The 24,776-nt window shown below is 38.6% G+C and overlaps 1 protein-coding gene across 6 annotated transcripts in view; it reads left to right on the forward strand.

Moving 5' to 3' along the window:
- Positions 1 to 129: 129 nt before the first annotated feature.
- The window catches only part of plch1 (phospholipase C, eta 1), an 87,796-nt gene continuing 63,149 nt past the window's right edge, over positions 130 to 24,776 (forward strand). For 2 of the 6 annotated variants that reach the window (XM_047391781.1, XM_047391782.1), the window contains exons 1-2: positions 130 to 326; positions 12,408 to 12,521. In XM_047391781.1, the coding sequence (XP_047247737.1) occupies positions 12,443 to 12,521 (79 nt within the window). In that variant the 5' untranslated portion in view covers positions 130 to 326; positions 12,408 to 12,442. Of the gene's footprint in view, positions 327 to 12,407; positions 12,522 to 16,416; positions 16,824 to 17,926; positions 18,018 to 24,776 lie in introns of those variants that run through there. The other 4 variants (XM_047391778.1, XM_047391776.1, XM_047391779.1 and 1 more) reach the window with 4 other exon arrangements.

Consider the following 24,776-nt stretch of genomic DNA (forward strand, 5'->3'; position numbering starts at 1 on the left):
TGCTCACTCAAAGGACAGCAAGCTCCAATCCTAAATCCATTTCAGGCTTTGCCAGACTCACTTGTCCCTCACCAGTAGTGGTTGTTTGAAAAGGCACCATGCTTGATGGAGTGGTGGTGCTCACTCATGCAGGGCAGGGAAGTTGTTGGGACAATCTCTGCCTTAAAACAAAACCACTGGGACAGTAACTGATTTGAAATAAAATGTAATACAATGGATTTTCTCTTTCCAAAGGACTGCTTTTACATCCACCACTGCTGAAAGGGATTAGGTTTTGTGAAGAAGCTGACAACAGAGTTTCAAACGCTGAAACTGAAGTAAAAGACGTAAGTAAACTAAAGCTTCAAGTTATTTCTATGCATTTTCATCTTGATTCATAGTTGTGCGCTTTTCCTGCTTCACCAAGCTGCACACGTCCTACCTGTCTTTTTAAATCTATAGTTGTTAGGATGCTGTATGCTGTATCCAAGCAGCTGTGCACCTGTTTATCCTGGATAAAACAGGAACTCATAATATTTTAGTCCTTATCTTTATTGCACTACTCCATGATAGACAGAAGCACTCTTCTGTTCCAGGAAGATTTCGGTGCTCATTTATATTTTTCTTGCCATCTCCCTGAGCTTTTTTGGTGTTACAATCAATACATGATCAATATGATTGATGAGGCATTTTCTGCCACAGCTGAATTGGCTGCTTGTAGCTGGGGAGCACAACAAAGGATTTTATTACACTCAGCCGGTAGCCATCCCAGTCAGAAGGAGGCTGGCACTCCCCCCTTCTGAAAAGACAGTCCTTGGGGATTTTTTTATTTGATTTGAGAGGCTTGCACGTGGTTGACCGGGTGTGAAAGACAAAGAGGTTTGAAGAGACAGCTGGTGTCACATAAATACAACCCAAAATGCAAAAGGTACATTCTGCTTCTGGGGCTCCTGTTTCATTCACATAGCCTGAATTCAGCCACTTTTAATATACTTTTAACACTGTATAGCTATTCCCTAACACGCCCACAAGCACTGTGAAGACTGCTTATGTGTGTGAAGGAATGCATCAGCCGTAAAGCAACTGCCTTGTTACTATGAAACTGGAGTATTGTGAGCATTGTATCAGCTTTCTGGTGTTGGGTTGTAGGAGTGGAAACTTGACTCTCTGTGGGTGCTCTGATCCCTTATGAATAAATGAACTTTCTTTTGGAGGACCATAGAGCAGGAGACAAGAGAATCAGCTGTTTGGGACCGAATTAAATATTCTTTGCATATAGTGCCTTGAAAAAGCAATTCATGTCTCCAAAACGTTTTTACATTTTGTCACATTACAACCACAAACTGCAATGTATTGTATGGGGACTTTATGTGACAGACCAAAACCTTAGCTCTGAATTTATGTTTGGATTGTTGTCCTATGTAAAGGTGAACCTCTGCCCCAGAATCAAGTCTGCAGAAGGTGTTCTTCCAGGGCTGCCCTGGATTTAGCTCCTACCGTGTTCCCATCAGCTGAAAGCCAGTCACTGCTGAAGAAAAGCATGTCCACAGCATGATGCTGCCACCACTTTGTTTTGCTCTGGGGATGGTATGTTCAGGGTGATGTGCAGTGTTAGTTTTCCTGCATACGTGCTTACAGGCCAAAGGTTCAATTATGATTTCATTTGACTTCAGCACCTTCTTTCACATTAGTTGTGTCCCCTACATGTCTTGTGACAAAACCTGAAGTGGGCTGGCCACTCTTTTATAAAGGTCAGATTTATGAAGCGCAAGACTGAGAGTTTTCCTGTCAACACATTCTCCCTCTGAGCAGTGGATCTCTGCTGTTTGTTTGTTGTTACCTTTTTGGCTACTTCTTTTATTAATGCTGTCTTTACATAGCCTGGCAGTTTAGCTAGATGACCATGTGTTGGTAGTTTTGCGGTTGTGCTGTACTATTTCCTTTTTTGAATAACTGATTGATTGGGCAGTGCTTTGTCCAAGGGCTCGTATCTTGTTGTATGACCTGATCCTGCTTTAAACTTCTCCAAAACCTTGTCTGCTGTGTTCCCTGCTGTCCGTGATGCTTTCTGAGGCCTTCACAGAAAAGCTGCAATAATAATAAATACCCACAGGTTGATTTTATTTACTGATTAGGTGGCTTCTAAAGGCAATAGGTTACACTGGGGTTTATTTAGGGGCATCTCTTTAAAAAGAATTGGATACAAATGCATGTCAAACTTTACAGATTTTTATTTGTAAAACATTTAGAAAACCATCAACCCTTTTCACTGGAAACCTTTTCCTTTTCCACTTTGTAATTATGGACTACATTGTTTTGTTCAGTCATATAAAATCCCAATAAAATACATGGTGGCTTGTAAAAAATGCAGAAATGCAGAAATGTTCAAGGAGTATGCATGCTTTAGCAATTCTCTATATATGTCAGGGTAGACATGTGGATATTAAAGGCCAACCCTTTTGGTTATCATGTCCACTATCCACACATAATGACTGAGACAATAAAATGTCTTTGAACCTTATTCAAACTAGGGTGATAACAATAAATTCCACATTTTAGCTTTGCAATGTGTGTTACTGTGCAGAAGAATAAACTATTTTTTGTGATTACTGAGTAAGAGGATTTTGACACTAACAAGAAAACCAAATATCAAACTCAGAAACGGCAGAACATTTTGGCATGTGTAACACATGACCTTACTTGAATCCACAGCGATGCAAGACATGCCCACCACACATACAGTCAATCATTCACACTCGTGCACATGCCTATCTGGAATATTCTGGTCTTGCAGGAAGAATTTGACTAAACAAAGAGAAATAGTATATATGCAAAAATGATAGTTATTCACAACTTTTAGAATAAGACCTAATTTCATGACTTACTAGTAAATGTTCAAAACATTGAGTACAATGTTAACAACACTTAAACTGTGTAATATTGTCTATTTTGACCTATTTGGGGATATAATTTATCTGAGGTTTCCCACAGTTCTTTATTTTTTATGACTTGGTAATATTTCTTCAAGCTTGCTAATCATTTCCCCCCTTTTAATACAAGAATTGCCCCCAGGCAACTCTACCAGGAACAGGTTAAAATGTCACTAAAACAGCAATGGATGGAGAGTTTAGACTGGGGCAACTTCCTTGTCTTTTCCTTAAGCCAACTGTTTTACTCACACAGCTAACACAATAAGATGATTGATTTTGAGAGGCTACAGGTAAATGGTTTTCAGATTTCTATCAATATAGAGTGAACAGGCTTGTGTTTATAAACCACTGAATTTTACAAAACACAAAAAATGTCATATTAAGCCTTAGAATAATCTGCATTTTTTACTATTGACAAATAAAGCTACATATGAAACTTGAGATTCAAGCATTAGTTCTGCAAAATGCCAAAAAGAGGTTTCTGGACCATCAGTATTCCTGTATGCAGCAAAAGTTATAGAAATGAACATTTATTTAAGAAAAAAAGTCTTGTAATATTAAAATGAGAGAATTTTACAACTACATTTTTGTTTTCTGTTTCCAGTGCTTAAAGCAGCTTTTAATGAGTGTGGGAGTCACTGTGTGCCAAGACCATTTCCTCTGTTCTGATAACTGCTTAAACAAGCAAATACAACTTACTGCTTTGAGTCTAGAGAACATAGATTTCTCCAGCCCATGTCCTTTAGAGATCCTTACAATTCCTGCAGTTATCCTTAGAGGACAACACAACTGGGTTGGATGTGAACCTGCACCTGTAACAGCATGTTACTTTAACATTTTACTAATCAGTACTTCTATGGTTGCAAAAAATGCAAAAAACTCACATTTAAATGAACATGTCTTATTTGTCTTTGAGTGAGTCAAGATCTTTAATACTACTCATAAATAAATAAAATTTAGTACCTATGAATGCTGGCCACCTGAAATTAAGCAGAACAGTGATTAAATGTCATTATTACTGGCAGCACTGAGCAGCACATGTTGTTTTATTTCTGTTTCCCATATTAAAATACATTTTTAAAGAAAATAAATGGGAGATGTCCACACAAGAGGAAACAAGTTGGAAGCAGCAAACCGAACAAACTCACAAGCACTCAGCATAAGTTGAAAGTTTCAACACAATTATCTGTCATTTCGAAAACGCCAACAGTAACAATGACCCTCAGGATTATCGCCCAGCCAACATCAGTCTGGACCAAATTAGATGAGATCATGAAAAGGGGGAGCTGGGTGGCAGAGAGCCTAAACAACGTTCATCTTTTGTAATTTGCCAGTTGAATAACTGGTTGAGTCATCAGCTGAGGTACAAGCTATTAAAACTGTTTACTACCTGCTTGAACCCTATTTTTACTTCATTTCCAAGTATGTTTAAAAAACAGTTTGACAGTACACTGAAGTAATATAGTAGCAGTACCTTATCAAAGCAAATGTGCAGCATTACGCGCAAAGATGATCCGTAGTGGGAAAATGCTGTCACTCATTTTTTGGTTTCTTGGAAATTACTCCACTTCTCCACACATTTCCAATAGGATTGAAGTCTGGGTTTTATTTGTGTTTCCTTGTTCTGTAAGACCAGCGGATTCTATCCAGGTTTTAACCATCTGACACAAACCGTTTTATTAGATCTCTGCTCTGTTCTCTCTAACCCCCAGTGGGTCGTGGCAGATGGCCGCTCACACTGAGCCTGGTTCTGCTGGAGGTTTCTTCCTGTTAAAAGGGAGTTTTTCCTCTCCACTGTCGCTACATGCATGCTCAGTATGAGGGATTGCTGCAAAGTCAACGCCAGTGACCGTCCACTGTCTCTACATGCTCATCCGGGAGGAGGGAATGCTGCAAGTCACTGACTGGATGCAATCTGCTGGGTTTCCTTAGACAGAAAAACTTTTTAACCAATTTGAATAACTAACTAATTGACTGCACTGTTCAATGATTAGGATTAATTAGAATGTATGTACCTGACTTTTGTGAAGTGCCTTGAGACAACATGTGTTGTGAATTGGCGCTATATAAATAAACTGAATTGAATTGAATTGAAATAGATGAAAATAAACTTGTTAGGATGTTCAGGAACAACCCAGGAACCTGGATTGTTACACAAATTTGCAACTATCTATTCTCCCAAACATGGTGGTCAAATATCCAGCCAGAATTATTCTAGAAGCTTGTTGAAACCTAAATAGTGTGTGAAAAAGGTGGAAATAGGAAATAGTGTGGTTTTGCTGGGTGGCATCTTATAAAATATTAGCTGTCCCTCAGCATCTTATAGTTTATGCTTATGTGTGAACCTATAGGTATAATACTGAGCATGTTTGGATGATGGAAAGCCCCCAATATGTTCAAACCTGTGCATCCAATTCTCTTTTTTGAAACATCAGTAAAGCTGTTTGTAAACCATTTCACTCTGGAAAAAGAGTGATTTCAATTCATCATTAAAGATTAATATGGCATTCAGTCCCATAATGACTGCATGTAAACTTAACCAGAACTGTTTATATCCAGAACATACCTAAACAACTAGAATTTCAAAGGTTGTACTTTCTTTTAATTCAATGCGTTCAAATTGATTGCTGATTTTGTTATATTATTCATCTATGTAGCAAGTTTTCAAGGCTCCTTGGAAAAAGACGCACAACTTTTATCTTTTGGATTAGAATTTAACAATATGTCAAATTGCAATCGTCATGAATTATCAATATGTGCAATATTGCAATCCCAAAAGACTGCTCAGATGTAGTATTTGGAAGGATGCTATAGCTCAAGTGTCCTGCATTTGCGCTCCGCATAAATCAATTTACACTGCATGTCTAATAAAAAAAGCCACCACCTGGATTTAACAAAGCAAACAGACAAGAACCTCTTATTAGATAATTGATGCATGAATTGTTATGTTTCAGCTACAAGTTATTTATCCCAAAGTGATGCAGTGAGTAGCTTCTCGTTTCTTAAACAACCATGTCAGAAGACACATCCAGATCAGCATATTGTCAAATTATTGGCAAGTAAAGAAACCACCTAAGGAGATTGCTGAAATTAATAAAATTGGGTTTAGAACTGTCCAATTAATTATTAAGAAATGCGAAGTCTATTGTTTAACCGTCATCTTCGCAGACTAATTGTGAAATGTGTGAAAAAATTATTGCGGTTGGTGATCAAATTAACATTTGGTCAAATCAAATCTTATAAAAATAACAGCAGAACGTCCTGCTATGTTTAATAGCAAAAAAGGATTTGATTTCCACATGTACAATGTGAAGGGAACTCGTGGGATTGGGACTAAAGAGATATGTCAGTCAGTCATTTTCTACCGCTTCTTCCATAGTGGGTCGCGGGGAAGCTGGTGCCTATCTCCAGCAGTCTATGGGCGAGAGGCGGGGTACACCCTGGATAGGTCGCCAGTCCATCACAGGGCAACACACAAACAACCACGCACACACTCATTCATACACCTAAGGGCAATTTAGAGAGATCAATTAACCTAACAGGCATGTCTTTGGACTGTGGGAGGAAGCCAGAGTACCCAGTGAGAACCCACGCATGCAAGGGGAGAACATGCAAACTCCATGCAGAAAGACCCTCGGCAGGGAATCGAACCCAGGACCTTCTTGCTGCAAGGCAACACTGCTACCAACTGCGCAGCCGTGCAGCCTTAACAAAACCACTGATTAGTGAGGCCGATAGGAAAAAGGACTTTAGTTTGCTAGGATGCATAAAGATTGGATTTTTGAGCAAAAGAAATAGGTCATGTGGTCTGATGAGTTCATATCTACCCTGTTTCAGAGCGATAGGTTCATCAAGTATTTGGTGGGAATAAAATTTTAAGACATTTATATTAAACTGTAATAATCCATTGACGAAATAACAAAGTGTTTCACTTGAAAGATAAAAAAACATTCTAATGATTTAAAATGAATAAGTAGTTGTGTCCAAACCAAGATAGTGTAGATTACCTACCTTTAATACTGTGGCTCAAAATTTCTTCACATTTGAAGATCTGTTATGTTATTTGTTTTACAATTAAGACAGAATTACACTTCTACGTTGGAAGATCTAGCACAACAGCATTCTATTCAACAGGAATCACATGTATTAAAAGGCTATGAATGCTTGAATAAAACATTGACATCAATGACTATGCAGCAGTCGAAATAATGAAAACTGAGAAAAAGGGGATGTACTGACAGGCTGTACACCTATTAAACAAAGTTATGTTTAATTTGTCATTTGTTGGATTTCATTTGAAAATCAACTAAGACGCAGAACACTACTTTTCACTTAAGGCCATTCTCGACATACTTCCTGTCAGGGCGTCTGATTGAGTCACTGTGGCAGGAAAGAGTTTATTTTTAAGCATCTTTCCCACCCTGAAAGAATCCCAGCAGCGACAGAGAAGAACTGTGCTCCCCTGAGGTTGTGGCTGATGAGAGGACTACTAAGGTTACAAGCAGAAAGGGAAGAGTGATTTTATTAACTCTCAGAACATGAGAGGGATAGTATCTATATTAAACAGAACATTTTTTTTATGTGGTTATGCAGTTAGAACTACGTCAGACTGGTTTTGTGGATCTTTCAGGTAACTGTTAGTTATTTCTGGTAATATTTCTATTTGCTAAAGACCAAAACTCCCTGCTGATTTCCTTGCCTTTTCCCACCATTCATACAAACATCTAAACATCTAATTACATTCGGTCTTTAAGAATATTAGCTATTTATGATTACACAAGCATTTCTTTCTGGATTAGGACTTAAACCTTGCCTTTTTTCTTGTCTGTTAAGGTGTACCAAAATATCTGCTGCACGAGTAGATTCAAAAAAGTGTTTGCATTAGTTTGCATATATCTAATAAACAGTGGGAGACAGGGAAATGATCCTGGTTAACCATTTGTTTTTATTATCACCCAAATTGGCTGCACCACATTTACTGCTGCAGTGACATCTCAGACTCTTTATATTTAGTGGCTTTACTTAGAGGAATTTCTTAAAAGCACATCTTAAATAAGTATATATCTTCAAAATTGTGTACATAGTTTTAGCACTGACAACAATTGGACAATCTGGGACCGAAGAATGTAATACCTTGATTTATTTGACGAGTGTAGTTCTGAAAATATGTTGGCAGTTCTCACAAAATACCCTTATTGATTGGAATATACCAGTGCCTCACTTTACAAGGACAAGTCAGACTTTCCAGCACAAGAAAATACAAAACAATGGTGTGAGTGTTCTTTAACATGTACAATGAGCCCCATGATAAAAAAAGTGGCACCCTTCAGTCTTTGCTACCCTGGGCTGACAGCCATATTATAGATATCAAAACTTGTAACTTATCTCAGCTTTTACCTTTCTTCTATACAGTTTACTTCTCCTTTTGTGGCCAAACCCACTTTTTGAGCTAATATTACTAACAATTACACCACACTGTCTGGTGGAAATCCAAAACTGCACTTGACATTGGACACATCATCTCCATGGTGAAACATGGTCCAACATCCTGAGGAAAAAAACCTGTCTGGTTTTGAAAATATTGTTCACAGACACCCTCCATAAAATTGTGACTGAGCTTGAGCTCTTTTGGAAAGAAGCATGGGCAGAAATTTCACAGAAATCACCGATGTCCAAAATTGCCACTGATATCAGCTTTTACCTTTCTGCTATATTTGCTTTTCCTTTCTCAATGAAACCTACTTTTTGTGCTAATATTACAGAACCAGAAGGAAATCAGTTGAAGACAGATATTAACCATTTGACTTATTAAACTGCAAATTAAAAGGGACCGTTAGAGACGCATAATCTATAAATGTTTTGAATGATGCTCATATTCCTTGAGTATGAATCGATCCTAAACCTAAACATGAAGTGCAGAAGTCTGATTGTCTGCTACCCCTTTCTAGCAACGCATAATGTGTAAAATCCACTTTAGCATACAATAAACAAATGGGATTTCTAGATATCTAATGTAAGATGAACACTGTTTGATGCTTAGCTGTATTTGCTATGTGATTGTTATGATTCATTTAAAATGACTGCTGATGGGCATATTTTGTAGTATTTTTGCCTCATTTACTTTAGTTTTTTTTTGTTATTTTTAACTATCTGCATATCAACCATTATATGCCATTCAATCTATGCACACAATGTGTTCACTCATCTGCTTCTGTATAATTAAGCAGTAAGGCACAAGCAGGCATCTTCTGTGACTTCAGAGCAGCTCAGAGACTCTCAGACTCAAGAGTTGAAGCACAGTTTAGTCAGTCAGTCAATCAACCAATCAATCAATAGAACTTTATTTATAGTGTTTTACCCACCCAAAACAGATGTCATAAAAAGAAAGATCCAGTGGCTATTTGAGCTTTCCATTTCTTAAGATTTGTGCTATTCTTTTATTTGAAATTCCAGCTTGGACAGAAAACAAGAAAGAAAATAGCTACTTTTTTCACTTAGCGTAGAATTGATTGAGGTATTTATGTTTGAAAAATCAGATCTAAACTGCAAATACCAGTTACGAGAATATACAATAATAAAATGTATTTACAGGGGTTGGACAATGAAACTGAAACATCTGTCATTTTAGTGTGGGAGGTTTCATGGCTAAAGTGGACCAGCCTGGTAGCCAGTCTTCATTGATTGCACATTGCACCAGTAAGAGCAGAGTGTGAAGGTTCAATTGGCAGGTTAAGAGCACAGTTTTGCTCAAAATATTGAAATGCACACAACATTATGGGTGACATACCAGAGTTCAAAAGAGGACAAATTGTTGGTGCACGTCTTGCTGGTGCAGCTGTGACCAAGACAGCAAGTCTTTGTGATGTATCAAGAGCCACGGTATCCAGGGTAATGTCAGCATACCACCAAGAAGGACGAACCACATCCAACAGGATTAACTGTGGATGCAAGAACTGTCTGAAAGGGATGTTCGGGTGCTAACCCAGATTGTATCCAAAAAACATAAAACCACGGCTGCCCAAATCATGGCAGAATTAAATGTGCACCTCAACTCTCCTGTTTCCACCAGAACTGTCCGTCAGGAGCTCCACAGGGTCAATATACACGGCCGGGCTGCTATAGCCAAACCTTTGGTCACTCATGCCAATGCCAAACGTCGGTTTCAATGGTGCAAGGAGTGCAAATCTTGGGCCTTTTACAATGTGAAACATGTATTGTTCTCTGATGAGTCCACCTTTACTGTTTTCCCCACATCCGGGAGAGTTACGGTGTGGAGAAGCACCAAAGAAGCATACCACCCAGACTGTTGCATGCCCAGAGTGAAGCAAGGTGGTGGATCAATGATGGTTTGGGCTGCCATATCATGGCATTCCCTTGGCCCAATACTTGTGCTAGATGGGCGCGTCACTGCCAAGGACTACCGAACCATTCTTCAGGACCATGTGCATCCAATGGTTCAAACATTGTATCCTGAAGGTGGTGCCGTGTATCAGGATGACAATGCACCAATACACACAGCAAGACTGGTGAAAGATTGGTTTGATGAACATGAGAGTGAAGTTGAACATCTCCCATGGCCTGCACAGTCACCAGATCTAAATATTATTGAGCCACTTTGGGGTATTTTGGAGGAGCGAGTCAGGAAACGTTTTCCTCCACCAGTATCACGTAGTGACCTGGCCACTATCCTGCAAGAAGAATGGCTTAAAATCCCTCTGACCACTGTGCAAGACTTGTATATGTCATTCCCAAGACGAATTGATGCTGTATTGGCCGCAAAAGGAGGCTCTACACCATACCAATAAATTATTGTGGTCTAAAACCAGGTGTTTCAGTTTCATTGTCCAACCCCTGTATATTTATATAGCAGTTATAATGTGTTACCCCTAAATGTACACACATTCCCTTTAGAAGCCAACTAATAATTTAATACAGTCCATTTGTGTGTAATTTTTTTCTCAATATAAATCCAGCTGTCTCTGGGCTCAGAGACTTGTTAGAGAACATTAATAAGCAAATAAAGCTTCATGTAGGGCTAAAGAACACACCAGACAGGTCAGGGTTGCACAGAAGGTTAAAGCATTGTTCTTTCATTAAACATCATCTCACAGAGCACAGTTTAATTCAGCTTCTGAATATGACAAAGCTACAAACCTACTGGAAACAGCTAAGAGACCCTCTGGTGGAGCTGCAAAAATATTCAGCTCAAACTGGCAAGAGAGACAAGAAAGTCAATGTTAAATGAAAGCAATCAAAAGCCCCATTTAAACCCACTGCTCAAATAAGAACTATACTGTATCTTTCAGCCCATGTGCAAAATGTTTGCAGTGGAAAATGTTTCCATGGTGGATATCCTTTTGTTCAGCAGGGACAAGCAAACGTCTCAGAATGTAAGGAAGATGAATGGAGACAACATGCTTGAAACAGGGTTGGAACAGCACAACAATTGTAAACATACAGAGCTGCAATGTCAAGTCAAAGTTTACATTATGTGTAAAAAGGGCCCAGTCAAAGTTCAAATTTAAATCTAATTAAATCTGTGACAAGTCTTGAAAATTGATGTTCACAGACACTCTGCATCAAATCTGAATTAGTTGTTACGCAATAAAGCATGGGTAAAAAATTATAGTTCCTAGATCTGAACCCTGGGAAAGACTTGCAACTATATTACAGTTAAAGGTGATTGCAAAACGTATTTACTTAGAAATAGTATAGGATCGAAATGCAATGTATCATTTCCATTCCACCTTACAATTATGGGCTCCACTTTGTGTTATATTTCATATAAAATCCCCCAAAAATACACTAAAGATTGTGACTGCAACATGACAAAATGCGAACATAATTAAAATTGTTTTTGCAAGGCATTGTAAATGTTACCCATGCATTAAACAATCTTCTGCATAACACTTGAAACAAGGCAGAAAAATAGGTGTAGCTGTTGTCGTAAAACCAACCATGGTCTACATAACAGGCTTGGTTATAAGTAATACTGTGGCAGGGTCAAAGAAAAATACTTTCCCCTCAAGGATACTTGACCCCTAATCTCTGCATGTTCAACAGTAACCTCTCTCCAAGTCACCGGGCACCAGACGGCAATAAATATCCTGGAGGCCACGACCCTTTCCAGATCTAAACATCTCCAGTGTTTGTGCATCTGAGAGATAGAGATGAAGCTTGTTCGAAGCTTTAAATCAAACGGACAGATGAGCAACAGGTGGAGAATCACAGAGTGCTGGCTGTGGGAGTATCAGCAGCGACAGGAAATTGGGAGGACAAAGCTGAAAATTTGGAGGTCTGGAAAATTGGTTGATGAAACAGAAAGAAGATAAATGAGAACACCTGTGAAGGGAAAGGGGTGGGATTTCAAAAGGGGTAAAATAGGTGGGAAGAAGGGTCTGGCATATAACTTATCTTTTCCCTTCATTGCGACTAAATCCCCCTGTTTGGCACTACAGCAACCTTTTTATAGTAAGGACTTTCTCTTCTCCTTTATAGGTGGAAGATTTGTTTTCCTTCTTCTTCCTCGCAGCATGAGCTCCAGGGTGGTGAACAGGAAAGGAGAGCCACAGTATCGCCGGCACTTCCTCACAGACAACAGCATCTTTCACGGTAAATATCAAGGGACACACATGATCTAAAGCATGAAACACAGTCCAGAAAGCAGGCGGGCCTAATAATGACAGGTACAAGGAGTGATCACTAGGGGGAGACTCAGTTACATATTTGTGTTTAAAAAGCCCTAGTTTTAAATATCAGACAAAACAACCAACACCACTGTGTGCCATTGCATCAGTTAGTGATGGGAGCATGACCATGCACATATAGTGCTTTGTGCAGGATAGATACAACTTACAACACTCGTATTTCTTGTTTTTATTTTAAGGTAACTTGTTACTTCTGAGTATGTCCACTTATTGTCCAATAACACATAATGTATTACCTTTCCAGCTGTCATCTGGGCACATCAGCTGGAGCATTTATAGACCCTTAAGTGCTAATGTTCTAATAGATAACAAAATGGTAATTTCTTTTCACTCTGCTATCCCCTGACTGCTGAGCTAAATCCAGATGTGTTACAGGATCAGCGTGATCTTTATCTAAAGGTATTGAGACCATAAGACTTCCCACTGACCGAGCTGCCGGATAAATCCGTAACAAATCTGATGAGTTGATCTGTCTCTGTGGGCTGTCACGCCCACTGCAGGCAGGCCTTTTACTGTCTCACCTAGACAGCCACCATCTTTTGTGTGCTTTCAAAGGTAGAAAAATAACGGCTTGAGAGCCTCTGTGCTCTTCGGCAGGGGAAGCATTTGTCTGTTTAATGCACGGACTAAAGAAAAGTGTCTGTTTTCTTGTCAATTCTGTTTGTCATTTTAAACATATTTATTCAGATCACAATGTTCTGTGAAGCGACGGTCATGAAGTGGAAACAATTGGCTTGCTGATTTTGATACATGTATTTGCTCTTCTTGATGATTTTTATATAAAACGCCAGCATTCTAATTGTAATCTAATAACATGCACTTACTATGTTTATGCTGTCATAGTGGTTTTCAGATGTCTAAATGAACCATCTAGACTGAAAGTCTTAGTTTATAGTGAAATTCTTAATTCTCATTTCATGTTCCAAAAAAACATTTGTTATATTTTGCTATATTCTTCCATTCTTGCATCAAATTTGCCTCAAATGACCATCCAGAGCTGGGCTGATTTAACATAACAAGGTTTGGTTATGAGCTTAACCATAGGGTTAAGTTTTAAACCCATTTAATAGGTTAAAGCAACTAATGTTTAAAGTAACAGCTATGAAAGAATGGGTTTACAAGCATTAATTCAATTCAATTCAGTTTATTTACATAGCACCAATTCACAACTAAGGTAATCTCAAGGTGCTTTATTAAAAAAAAAAAAAAATTAAGTTGTTACCTATTACTAAACAAGTGAAATGTGGGTTAAAATTTGTCATTTTTTATCCATCAAGCCTTCTTGGGGTTAATGGGTGTTAGACGTTGTACACCCTGGACAGTACAACACAGACACATAGGGAAACATACACATGCACACATACACTCCTATGGTTCAACTTAGAATAGCCAGTTAAACAAACATGCATGTTTTCAGATTTTGGGGGAGAGCAGGTGTACCTGGAGAGAACCCATATGGGAGAACCTGCAAGGTCCACAACAAAATATCCTGGCCCAAGCCCACGACCTTCTTGTTGTGAGGACAGGTTGCTGCTAATAACTGCTCCACTTTGCAGACCTGAACTGAATTTTACTAATACCAAAATTCATACAAAACACTGCATTATATATTCCATGGTTATATTGAGTTTATTACAAATTCTTTTGTCAATATATGAAGGTTGAACATGGTGAGTCTTAGCTTGCACTAACTACTAACAAATCAATTTCCTGTTGTTAACTAAAGTCATTAGCATGGTTGATAAGCTTCATACTTAATATATAACACATAAATGTTATGACCAATTCTTTGGTCAAAGTGAGCATGTTTAATATAGCTAACACTAGCTTATGCTAACTATTTAGTAGGTAAAAGACTAATGCAGTGTTATGAGATAAATCCATTCTCTATTGTGAACTACAATCATTGACACAACCCACTGACATTAAGATAATTAACATAATCATTTTCTTTGTCATCACTTCACCAAATCTCTGCAACATTAAATTCAAATCAATTAAAAAACTTTATTAATCCCAATTGGAATTCTTTTTTAAACTTGTATAATATGAGATACAACTGTATTTAATTTCCCTTTAGGATAAATACAGTATTAATAAAGTATTTCTGAATTGAACTGATTGTTGCACAGGTTTGGTGAAGTCTCATCAGTTTCTATGGTTCAAAATGTGATATGCCTTAATTTTTCTATTCCAACAAACTAGTTCACAATGTTTTGTTAAAACAACTCAACATCTGTTTGAAAAGCATAAACCCAGCATTTGGGTGGCATAAATCACCCAGCAGTTGTTAGAGAGTTGTGTCTTTACAAGACTTCAGATCTGTCTGCATGCTTCATTTTCCTGACAACCTGTCCTTTCATGCCAACCAAGACCATTTCAGTAAACATATGTTTCTGTCTTTTTTCCACTGTTTTCCACATGACTTCCCCCTTACTTCATCTCTTTCCCCATCCCAGTGCATTCTTGTGTTCATTTTTGAAATCCAAACTGGCTGAATTGTTTTGCTTTGCCATGGTTCATAAATCTCTAAGGGAGGTGGAGACTTTGGTTTTAGGTAGATGTGCATTGCACATTGCAAAAGTTTTCACACCCCTTGAAGTTTTCAGCGTTACAGTTTATAACCATAAACTGCAGTGTATTTTATTGAGATGTTTGAGTTGTGCATTAATTTGAAGTATTGCAGCCTCTAAAGGATTTCCTTCCAGGACTGGCCAATATTTTGCTTTATCCAACTTCCCAATAATTCTGACAATCTTGCAAACATAACTTCTTATGCCTCTCTTTCATCAGTGGCGTTCTGCCACAATTAAGAGCCAGGGTTTATAAAGTGCAACACTAATAGTTACCCTGTAGACATATTCTCCCACCTGAGATGTGTATTTCTGCAGCCCTGCCAGAATTATCATGTCTGCTCTGGCTAAGACCAATCAGTGTAGGTGTACGACCATGTCCTGGTAAGTTAGCTGGATTTTTGTGAGACTGAATTACACACAGGTGGACTTTATCAGATGTTTTTTGAAGACAGCTGGTTGCACTGGACTTTGTTTAGGGTTATCAGAGTAAAATGTGGCTGAACATAAATGTTTGTCAGTCATTGTCATTGCAGTTTTTAATTATGCTCTACTTTGTGTTGTTCTGTCACCTAAAATCTCAGTAAAATACACTTAAGTATTTGGCTATAACGTGTGAAAATGTGGAAGCAAAGAGAAATCAGTGGAAAGTTTCAAATACCTGCAAAAACATTGAAATCCCTGCCACAAACAGGTGCGACAGAAACAAAGGCGTTTTTGTGGTGGACTGTTCGGGCTAATCTCTGTGTTGCGCCTCTCCTGCAACACTAAATGAAATGGGCTTTCCCTACGTGGACCAGTGGACAACACTAATCTGAGAGCTCCAGAGTGACGAAACTTTCATTAGGGAAATTATCGCAACAGGGAGTGATACGCTCCTGGCTGGAAAGACACACAAGCGCACTGCACAGTTTAAGAGCTTTTTAACACCGACTATTAAATTATGTACGCACGCCACAGTTGGGCTCTCTCTTGGGAGCGCCAGTTTAAATTCCCCGCTTAAACTCAATAAGATCCGAAAAGACAGAGATGGCGTAAAGTGGGTCACCGCTGCGCAATGATGCCGTTTTATTGAATTTCCAAACAAAAATCAAACACAAGCCAATGTGGCACCGAATATTTCTTTTGGTGGGGAGTTTATATTGAGAAGCAGATGAAATGCCCAAGTTGCCTTTACCTTGGGGAGCTGACCACCCAACCCCTCTTATTATTGCGCGCTATATCACCCCTTTCTCACTCTCTTCACGCCAGTCCTGCGCTGTTGCTTATTAACATATCTTGTTCGTCTCGTCGAGCGTGTGATAAATCGGCTTAGTGTTTTTCCGCCGTGTTGTTGCGCCTCTTGAGAGGAGAAGATGTGCTGCGCTCAGACCGGGCGATAAGGATGAACGAGGTTTAAGGGGCGCCTGTAAGACGGGGGCAAGAAAAGTGACAATCTGTCCTCATGGCGCGCTTCTTTTGAAGCATCTCATCATCATTGATGTATTGGCATTTTTGACGGCACGATGGCATTTTATCGCTGCCACAAGTAGGGAATAATAATTCAAAAAAAAGATGCCCAAAGCGCATGGAGGAACAACTCCAGATCTAAATGGCGGAGCTTGAAGTTTGCAGAAATCTGAGTTTAGAGAAGGGTAAGTGATTGTTTTCCAACCTTTTGGCTCATCTTTCTGCCTCATGGATCACTCACAATTGCTTATTTCTATAGAGGGCTGTGGGGTTATATTGCGAAACGCGATGGAACCCAATTTCCCTATTGCGCTTGTGATTGTGGATTTCATCACCACTGCTGCAACAAACACTCAAGACAAGAGTGTTAATTGGTCGACTAACAATTTGAATCAGGGACTCATCAAGCAGAAGTGGTGCTTACAGGAATGTTAGGATGCAGGCGATATTTTTTTTTTTGGCAATTTATGCATAATTTAAGAGATTTTGTTCTTAAATGATCGGAGTGGGAAACTGTCCCTGGTGCTGAAAATGCCCCTTTTGCACTTGTCACTAGGGGGCAGAGAAGTCTCTTAATTTTTCTACTTGAAAAAAACTCAGTCTGCTCTAAATCCATATAGACCTGCCAGATATTTCACACTCCTCCTGGAAATCTGGCTATTCCAGATTTATATGTCCTATCCTCAGTGCCAGTGTGAAGATCTCTGAGAAACTCTTAATGCACAAATGTTTACTGCATGAAATAGCTCAGCATAAAATTACAAGATTGCTGTTGGTTTCAGTAAAACCCTCTAGAAGCACAGGCAGGGAATTTTTTTGAGGTCTACATTTGATTCCAAAATTGAAGCTACAGCAGTCCGAATGGGTTTCATGGTGAGCGCTTTACCATGAGTCAAATATATGAAGCTTCCCTAGCATCTGAAGAAACCAGCATGTGTCAAGCTGTCAACCTTCACCCATATGGTACTCAGGTTTTGTGAGCATCATTGTGTTGATAACCACTGGGGTTTGAGGCCTGCGTCTCTTGACAAGAGAGGCAGGCCTCACTCATTTATTTGGCTCTGGCAACAACTCGATGAGCTGGATGCCAGAGCAAAATGAGGCAGAAAATCAGGAAAGGAAAAAAGGTTGGAGCATCATCAATGACAGCTAATCTCCTCCACATGGAGGGAATGTCTTTTCCATGTAAAATGTGTTTTCTTCCCCCGTGTGTTTCTCTTGTGCTCCAAATGATGATGAATCTCAGCACGTTCACTCGGATTTGTTTCTATTCTGTTGTCTGTGCCAGATCCTCGAGGTAGCTGTAGGGCACAAACTGCAAGCAGACACCAGGAGGGAAACACGCTGCCATCTGTTCAGATCATCTTTCTCCTTTTTAAGTGGGTTCTTACTATTTTCCTTTCCTTTCCTTTCCTTTCCTTTCCTTTCCTTTCCTTTCCTTTCCTTTCCTTTCCTTTCCTTTCCTTTCCTTTCCTTTCCCACTCATTCTCTAAGGTCCATGACACAAAATTTCACACATTTTGAGTTACTCTATCCGTACTCGTTCTGCCTTAAACGCTGGAGCATCACATTTTTTCACACTTTAAGCATTTCCTAGTAGACGCATCCAACTGTGCGGGAATACAAATTCAGATTTTAGTACCCATAGGGCTTCTGCAGATAATTATCTGCATAAATATACAGCTGGGCAGAGAGGCACCTGTCTCTAAATGAGACATAGAAAGCAATTTATCCACAAGTATTGAATTCTCATTTTATTTCCTGAGAATTTAATTAGCCCCACATTTAACTGACATTTATAGTCTCTGTTGTGTCCTTAAATGAAGCACCAGACAGGCAGTTATGACAGTTTTTTTACCTTGCATGTTTTTTGATAAGGAACCGAGATCTGAAACTTTGCATGACAGGCTGCCTCCTGTGATATCTGTATACTGGATATCATTTTGCACATCTCTGGAGGCAGCTTTTCTTCATGGATAACCATGTATTTAGCTCTATCAGCTTAAACCAGCTTCTCTGTCCCTGCTGAATTGCCCCTACATTCCTTTTAACAAACTATGGATGGAATTTCTTATAGCTTTCTTTCTACTAGAGCTTTCTTTCTACCATAGCTTTCTTGTTGTGACTCTTAAAAGGTCCAGATTTTTGGAATGCCTACCAAATTATCACCATGTTGATGGCGTCTCCCACCCTGATCTGTAGATCTCTGCAGCTCTTCCAGAGTTACCACATAACTGTTGGCAGTTACACCAACTAATGCTATCACTGCCTATCCTGTTGTGTCATTTAAGCACCAGAGAGCCAGCTATGACTTTTTTCTCCTTTCACATGTTTCCTGTGAAGGTGCTGAGATCAGACAGTTTGCATGACAGTCTGTCTCTGTTGCCAGAGATATTGTATCTCATCATGCACAGCACTGGGAAGAGGGTAGAAGAAGCTTTCACCTGACAGGAACAGTCAGCATCAGTCTGGAACATAATGTGCACATGAAACGCACACATGTCCTCAAATCGCACACAGGCTTCACTTTGCTCCTTTGATGTCTGTGCTGAGCTGCTGCAGTCAGGGGAACCCCCCTTAGCATCTCTTGCGAATGCATTATCATCCGGAGCTGTCGTGTTTATTTTCATTCTGGTGCCTCTGTGCACTCTGTACCCTGGGGGCACTGAGGATTGCATTTGTAGCTTCGTTGACTCGAGCGCTGCCTTAAGTGGGCTTAATTAGGCAAAGCGAGTAGCCGTGAGATAAGAATGTGCCTTTCTCTCTTTGGCTCATAATTTCCTAATGTTTTCTAACCTTTTATGTTTTTAATAGGTGAGCACTGTATTTTTTTAAATATTTTGCCTTCACTCAGTTTTAGCATCATTAGTGTGCTTTAAAACTGGACTTTATTTTAATAAATCCCTTTGGGTGTCAAAGGTAAAGAGCAGCTTTCTGTTGCAGTAAAATATAAAAAGCCCTAACACTGTATTAATGTAACACTGTGCTAATTAACTTCAGATGGCATGCAGAACTCCTCATTAAGGATTCAATGCAGACATATACAGCGTAGTGCATTTATTTATAGCCCTGGTAAAGATGTGTAAAAAGTTTATATTTTATTGCTGTAGTATTTCTTAATTTAAAAATTATATATATAAAAAGATTAATTTTAATAGTTTGAATTTTGTAGGGAAAAAATCTATTAGGAAATAATTGTTTTTACCAAAATCAATGATGGACCAAAATTTGTACCCCTGCTGTGCCACCAGCCCTTCCTCTTCTTGCATAACATGTTACCAGGTTAGAGCAGAGATCTTAGACCACTCCTCTCTGCACAATCTCTCTAGATCGTTCACTCCTATGTTCTCACTGTGGCACTCTTCCTTTTTAGCTCACCCCACAGCTTTAAGTCCTGGGACTGAGATGCCCATGGAAGATTAGTTTTGTCTAGTGAGCCATTCCGGTGTTGATTTGGCCATATGATTTGGATCATTCTCCTGCTCAAAAACCCAAAGATGACACATTTCCTGTTTTTTGGGCATTAGATTTAAGAAACATTGTCTTCTATTTCAAAGAGTTTATGGTGTCCTGCCTTCTTCTAACACATGAGAAACAGGTCCACCGCATCATAGGTCCTCAACTTTACTTACCAGGAGGCGAAATGTGCTTTTCCACATACTAATCTGCTGTTTCATGCTAAACTCACTTGGAGTATTTGTTGCCAAAAAGATCAATCTTAGGCTCATCTGAACAAAGTATATGGTTCCAGTGGAAATCCCAGTAGAGTTTAGCAAATTCTAGAAATTTACATTTGTGTTTTTAAGTGTAGAAAATTCAACACTTAGGCATGAGGACTGCTTCTACAAACATGTGTTCACTCGTAGAACCTCAGTGTATTGAGTGTAAAAAGATGCCACATGAGCAATAAGTCTTTTTTATGAAATCTCCTCACTAATAAATGTTCTAGACAACTGCTAGTGGTAATAAAACAAACCTTTGGGGGCCCCTCGTCACTATCCCCAACAGCATTTGAATACCGATCTTATGGAATCTGGAAGAGGGGTCCAAGTGTAATTGGCTCAGTTTAGAAGCAATCACGGATAATTGGCTATTATTTGCTGAGATATATTTGTGAATAAACCAAGCTTAAATAAAAAGAAAAGATTCAACTAAGATTGTTGCTATGTTAACTCAACCAAAACAACTGTCAAACAATAAAGATTATGCCCATTCTTTTATATCATAAATAAACATTTTAAAACTTCAAACGTCTTTGCATTTATCTAGGGGAAAGCGTCAAATCAAATCTAGCAGTATTCTCATTCTCAACAAACAAATAAAAAAAATTTCAATCTATGATCAGTTTTAATATTCAATCATTTACGGAAGACCCCTGATGGTTTGGGAGCCCTAAGCAGTGGTCATGTATGCCATTGGCTGGCTCTGATTACTAAGAGGAAGCAAATAGGTAAAACTGAAAAATCTCCAGGGGACAGCAGAAGTCACCAACTTTCTACAGAGGTAGAAGCTACAGACCTCAAAATAAGAACTTCACATGGGTTTCAATGGCCCAGCAGCTACATTTAGTCCTTACATTAAGTGCATTTTTGGATGCAGTGGTGTAAAGCACACTGGCAGTGGACTATAACAGTACTTTTCTGACTGCCTTTTGCCAAGTGTAAAGTTTGATGGAGAAGTAATTGTGTTGTTGACAGTTTTTCAGGAGATGGGATCAGCCCCTTGGTTCCAGTTAAAGTCACTCTTACTCCTTCAGCATACCAAGACATTTTGGACGATTTCATGGTTGTGACTTTTTGGAAACAGTTTGGAGATGGCCCCTTTCTGTTCCAAAATGACATGCACCAGTGTGCAAAGCAAGGTCTATAAAGAGATGGATGAGTGAGTTTGGTGATGAATACATTGACCAGCCTATGCACTGTCCTGGCCTCAACTCAAAAGATAACCTTTGCAATACATTATGGTGGACACTGTGAGCAAGGCCTTCTTGTCCAGCATCAGTGTCTGACCTCACAAATGATCTCCTGGAAGAATTGCCAAATATTCTCATAGAGGCTCTTCAAAACCTTATAGCCTAGAAAAGTTGAGGCTGTTGTAGCTGCAATGAGTGGACCAAGAGTGGGATGCCTTTTGGAGTTCATGGCAATTGATCTAACACTTCTGGGAATTTAGTGTATGTCTGTGACTGCAACTTGTGACAATGTCTGGACACTTGACATGAATATTGAAATTTATTTGGGAATACTTGTGTAATTTGACAATTGAGTAATGCAATTTCTCACTTAACTCAGCTGGAAATATTAAATCAACATTTAGAGTTAGTGATACACTAAATCAACAATTTGGCTGGGTACATGTTCCTAACAAGTTAGAAAACTTATTTTGTAAGTTTTTTCTGCGCAAAATCTGTACCATTTCCATTTTTAATCGTGACGAAGAACAGATTAAGGCAGGTTATTTACTATTCATTTAATGTATGCTTGGAAACCTTTCAGCCCTCCGTCTCAATCGGCAAAAAGGAAACAGGGCAAACTGAACTAAAATAATGCCACATTATCATCCTGTTTATTATTTATGATATGATAACAAAATATGAGCACTCTGTGATCACTATGTGTCCCATCCTACTGGTTGAGCAAGTGACACAATTCCAGTTTTTTCAAGGAGTTTCAAGTACTATCACAAATGTGCTGCAGCATTCCTCCCACCATGGTAACGCCTGATTTCCCCCACGCATTTATCCAGAAGTCATCGTCATCTACAGAGCTGTATGCCTGACTAATTTAATTTCATAAGCTGCCGTGTGTCCTGGGAGGAACAGCTGAACAGGAAGAGGACTGGATGTTGTAATCTCAAATTCAGGCCTATATTTTAGATAAACTCACTATGGGATTACATGAGGTTACATTTGGGGTTTGTTATCTTTTGCATCGGTGGAGTGATATTACCATTAGTGTTATCTGGCTAACAAAAAACACATCATTTTTAGAAAGATAGTGCACTAAATAAAAATCTCTCCACTTTTAATTTACTGTATTATGTAAATTAGATTAAAACATGGGATTATTGTTGTCATCTTCTCTCCAGAGATCACAAAACTGAAAAAGTGACAGTTCTCTTCATATTTGTAGATTTGCCTTTTTATCATAAGCTATTATCTCCCTGATGCAAGTTGTGTGCCTCAGGTGTTTCTATTTACAATTTGTTCCTCTTTAATGCATAATCCTTCAGAAAACCATTTCAATTAAAGTTACATTCTTATTCAACTTCTTTGATTTTAGTTCAAATATGTACAACTGCTGTGTAAAACGATGTTAAACAGACAATTTGAAACAATACATTTTAAACTTTCTGTTTGAGGAAAATTTCAAAACATCTCCTGCACAATATATTGAATTACAATATCAACATTGCATTTGCAAAGGACTTCTTGACCACAATATTTAGAAGTTATAGTATGTCAAGCAACATGTGTAACACTCTGCATGCAAATAATATATTGGGCCAGTTCGATGGACTTTAGCTTCTCTAGCTACACAAAGGTGATATTGATTTCAGTTGTCAAAGGACTTAAATTAATACAAAAACTATGGAAAACTATGATGATGGAAAACAGGAAGATGACTCAGAAACATGTCGATTAATCACAATTGTTATCATCAGGCTTCTTTAAGTTGTAATGCTCATGCCAGAGAATATTTTGGTTTATCCACAAATCTATGGCTGCCTAGTTTAGTTGGAGATCAAATCACGTATGCTGCAGTGTCAGATGTGTTTGAAAGGTGATGCAACAGTTTGAGAGAGGTATAATAAACCTCCAACTTTCTGAGTAAAAATTTCAGTTTTGGGAGACATTCTTGTTATTTTTTTAGCTTCAGAAACTTCAATTGTTCTATTGAAAATGGTCTAAAAAGAGACTTTATTAGGTTTACACAGATTAATAAACTAAACTTATTCACACTATTTTTTTTTATCAGTTTCCACTCTTCGCTTTAATATTTCTGAGTTGTGTCAGTAACTTTAACAGTTGCAATAAACTGTGTTCTCTAAAGTCTAGTAAAAAAACTCTGCAGGCTTCACTTATAATATGATTACTGTGCCTACTCTTTTCAACCAGTTTTTAGCACATAGAACAGTTAAAAAATAATAAATCTGTCACAAAACATTTTGTTAGATGTAGGATATTTGCCCATTAACACACAACATGTGCAACATGTAATGTTATACAGTGGTGTTGGATTCCTAGGGATGTTTTTTTTACAACATGACAATTACCCATACATAAACTGAAACATTCAGTGGGAAAAGCTGGGAATTAAGAGGAGTGACAATAAACAAGACATGCAAGTGTTAGAAGAAGCTTAGCAGAAAACACTTCTCGATTACCTAACCATTGTTGAAAATTAAACTAAAAGCAATATTAACAGAAATACCCAATGAAAACAACTTAACATTGGTTTGTCGTGGAAAAAAGTTGTCATGGAAAAAAGGCCTGTGTGAAGCAGTGGAGCATTATTTGAAAGACAGACAGATGTGCTTTGTTTGGCTTTTCTTTTATCACACAAGCAAGCACATGCCATTAAATCTCACTTCTGGTAGTCCATTATCATGAATGTTATGTCATCGTTCTTATCCCTATATTCCAATGGTTGACCTAAATGAACCCACCCGGTAATCTGCACTATCTTCTTCCCCTGCTTCTCATAATCACTGAATAAACAACAATAACAATAACGGAGCTGCTAAATCCCTGTGTCTAGATCTGCACTTTAGAGTAGCATGGCTGTGGCCACAGCTGCACATGTTCTGAGAGAGCTGCGGACATCAGAGAGAGGTGGATGGGATAAATAGGAGGTGGGAGTGGAGAACAGATGACCAGGAGTAAGGCAGATGTGTGTGTGTGTATGTTTCCAAAAAGACAAATGCACCGCTGCAGATCAGATCATAGAGGAAGAGGAAGATGAGCAGCAAGAATTTTGATGTGCTTTCTTAACATTTGAAGTCTTATTTCAGTCAAGTCTGATGTTGAAGGAAAACAGATGGTTTCTCAGAAGTTTCAACTTCATCTTTAGCTCCTTGTGTTGCATTCTAGAACTGAGCTGAACTCTTGCTGCTATCTGTGGTTTTGGATGAAGAAA

Source organism: Girardinichthys multiradiatus, chromosome 18 (assembly GCF_021462225.1).
Source record: "Girardinichthys multiradiatus isolate DD_20200921_A chromosome 18, DD_fGirMul_XY1, whole genome shotgun sequence".
NCBI lineage: Eukaryota > Metazoa > Chordata > Actinopteri > Cyprinodontiformes > Goodeidae > Girardinichthys > Girardinichthys multiradiatus.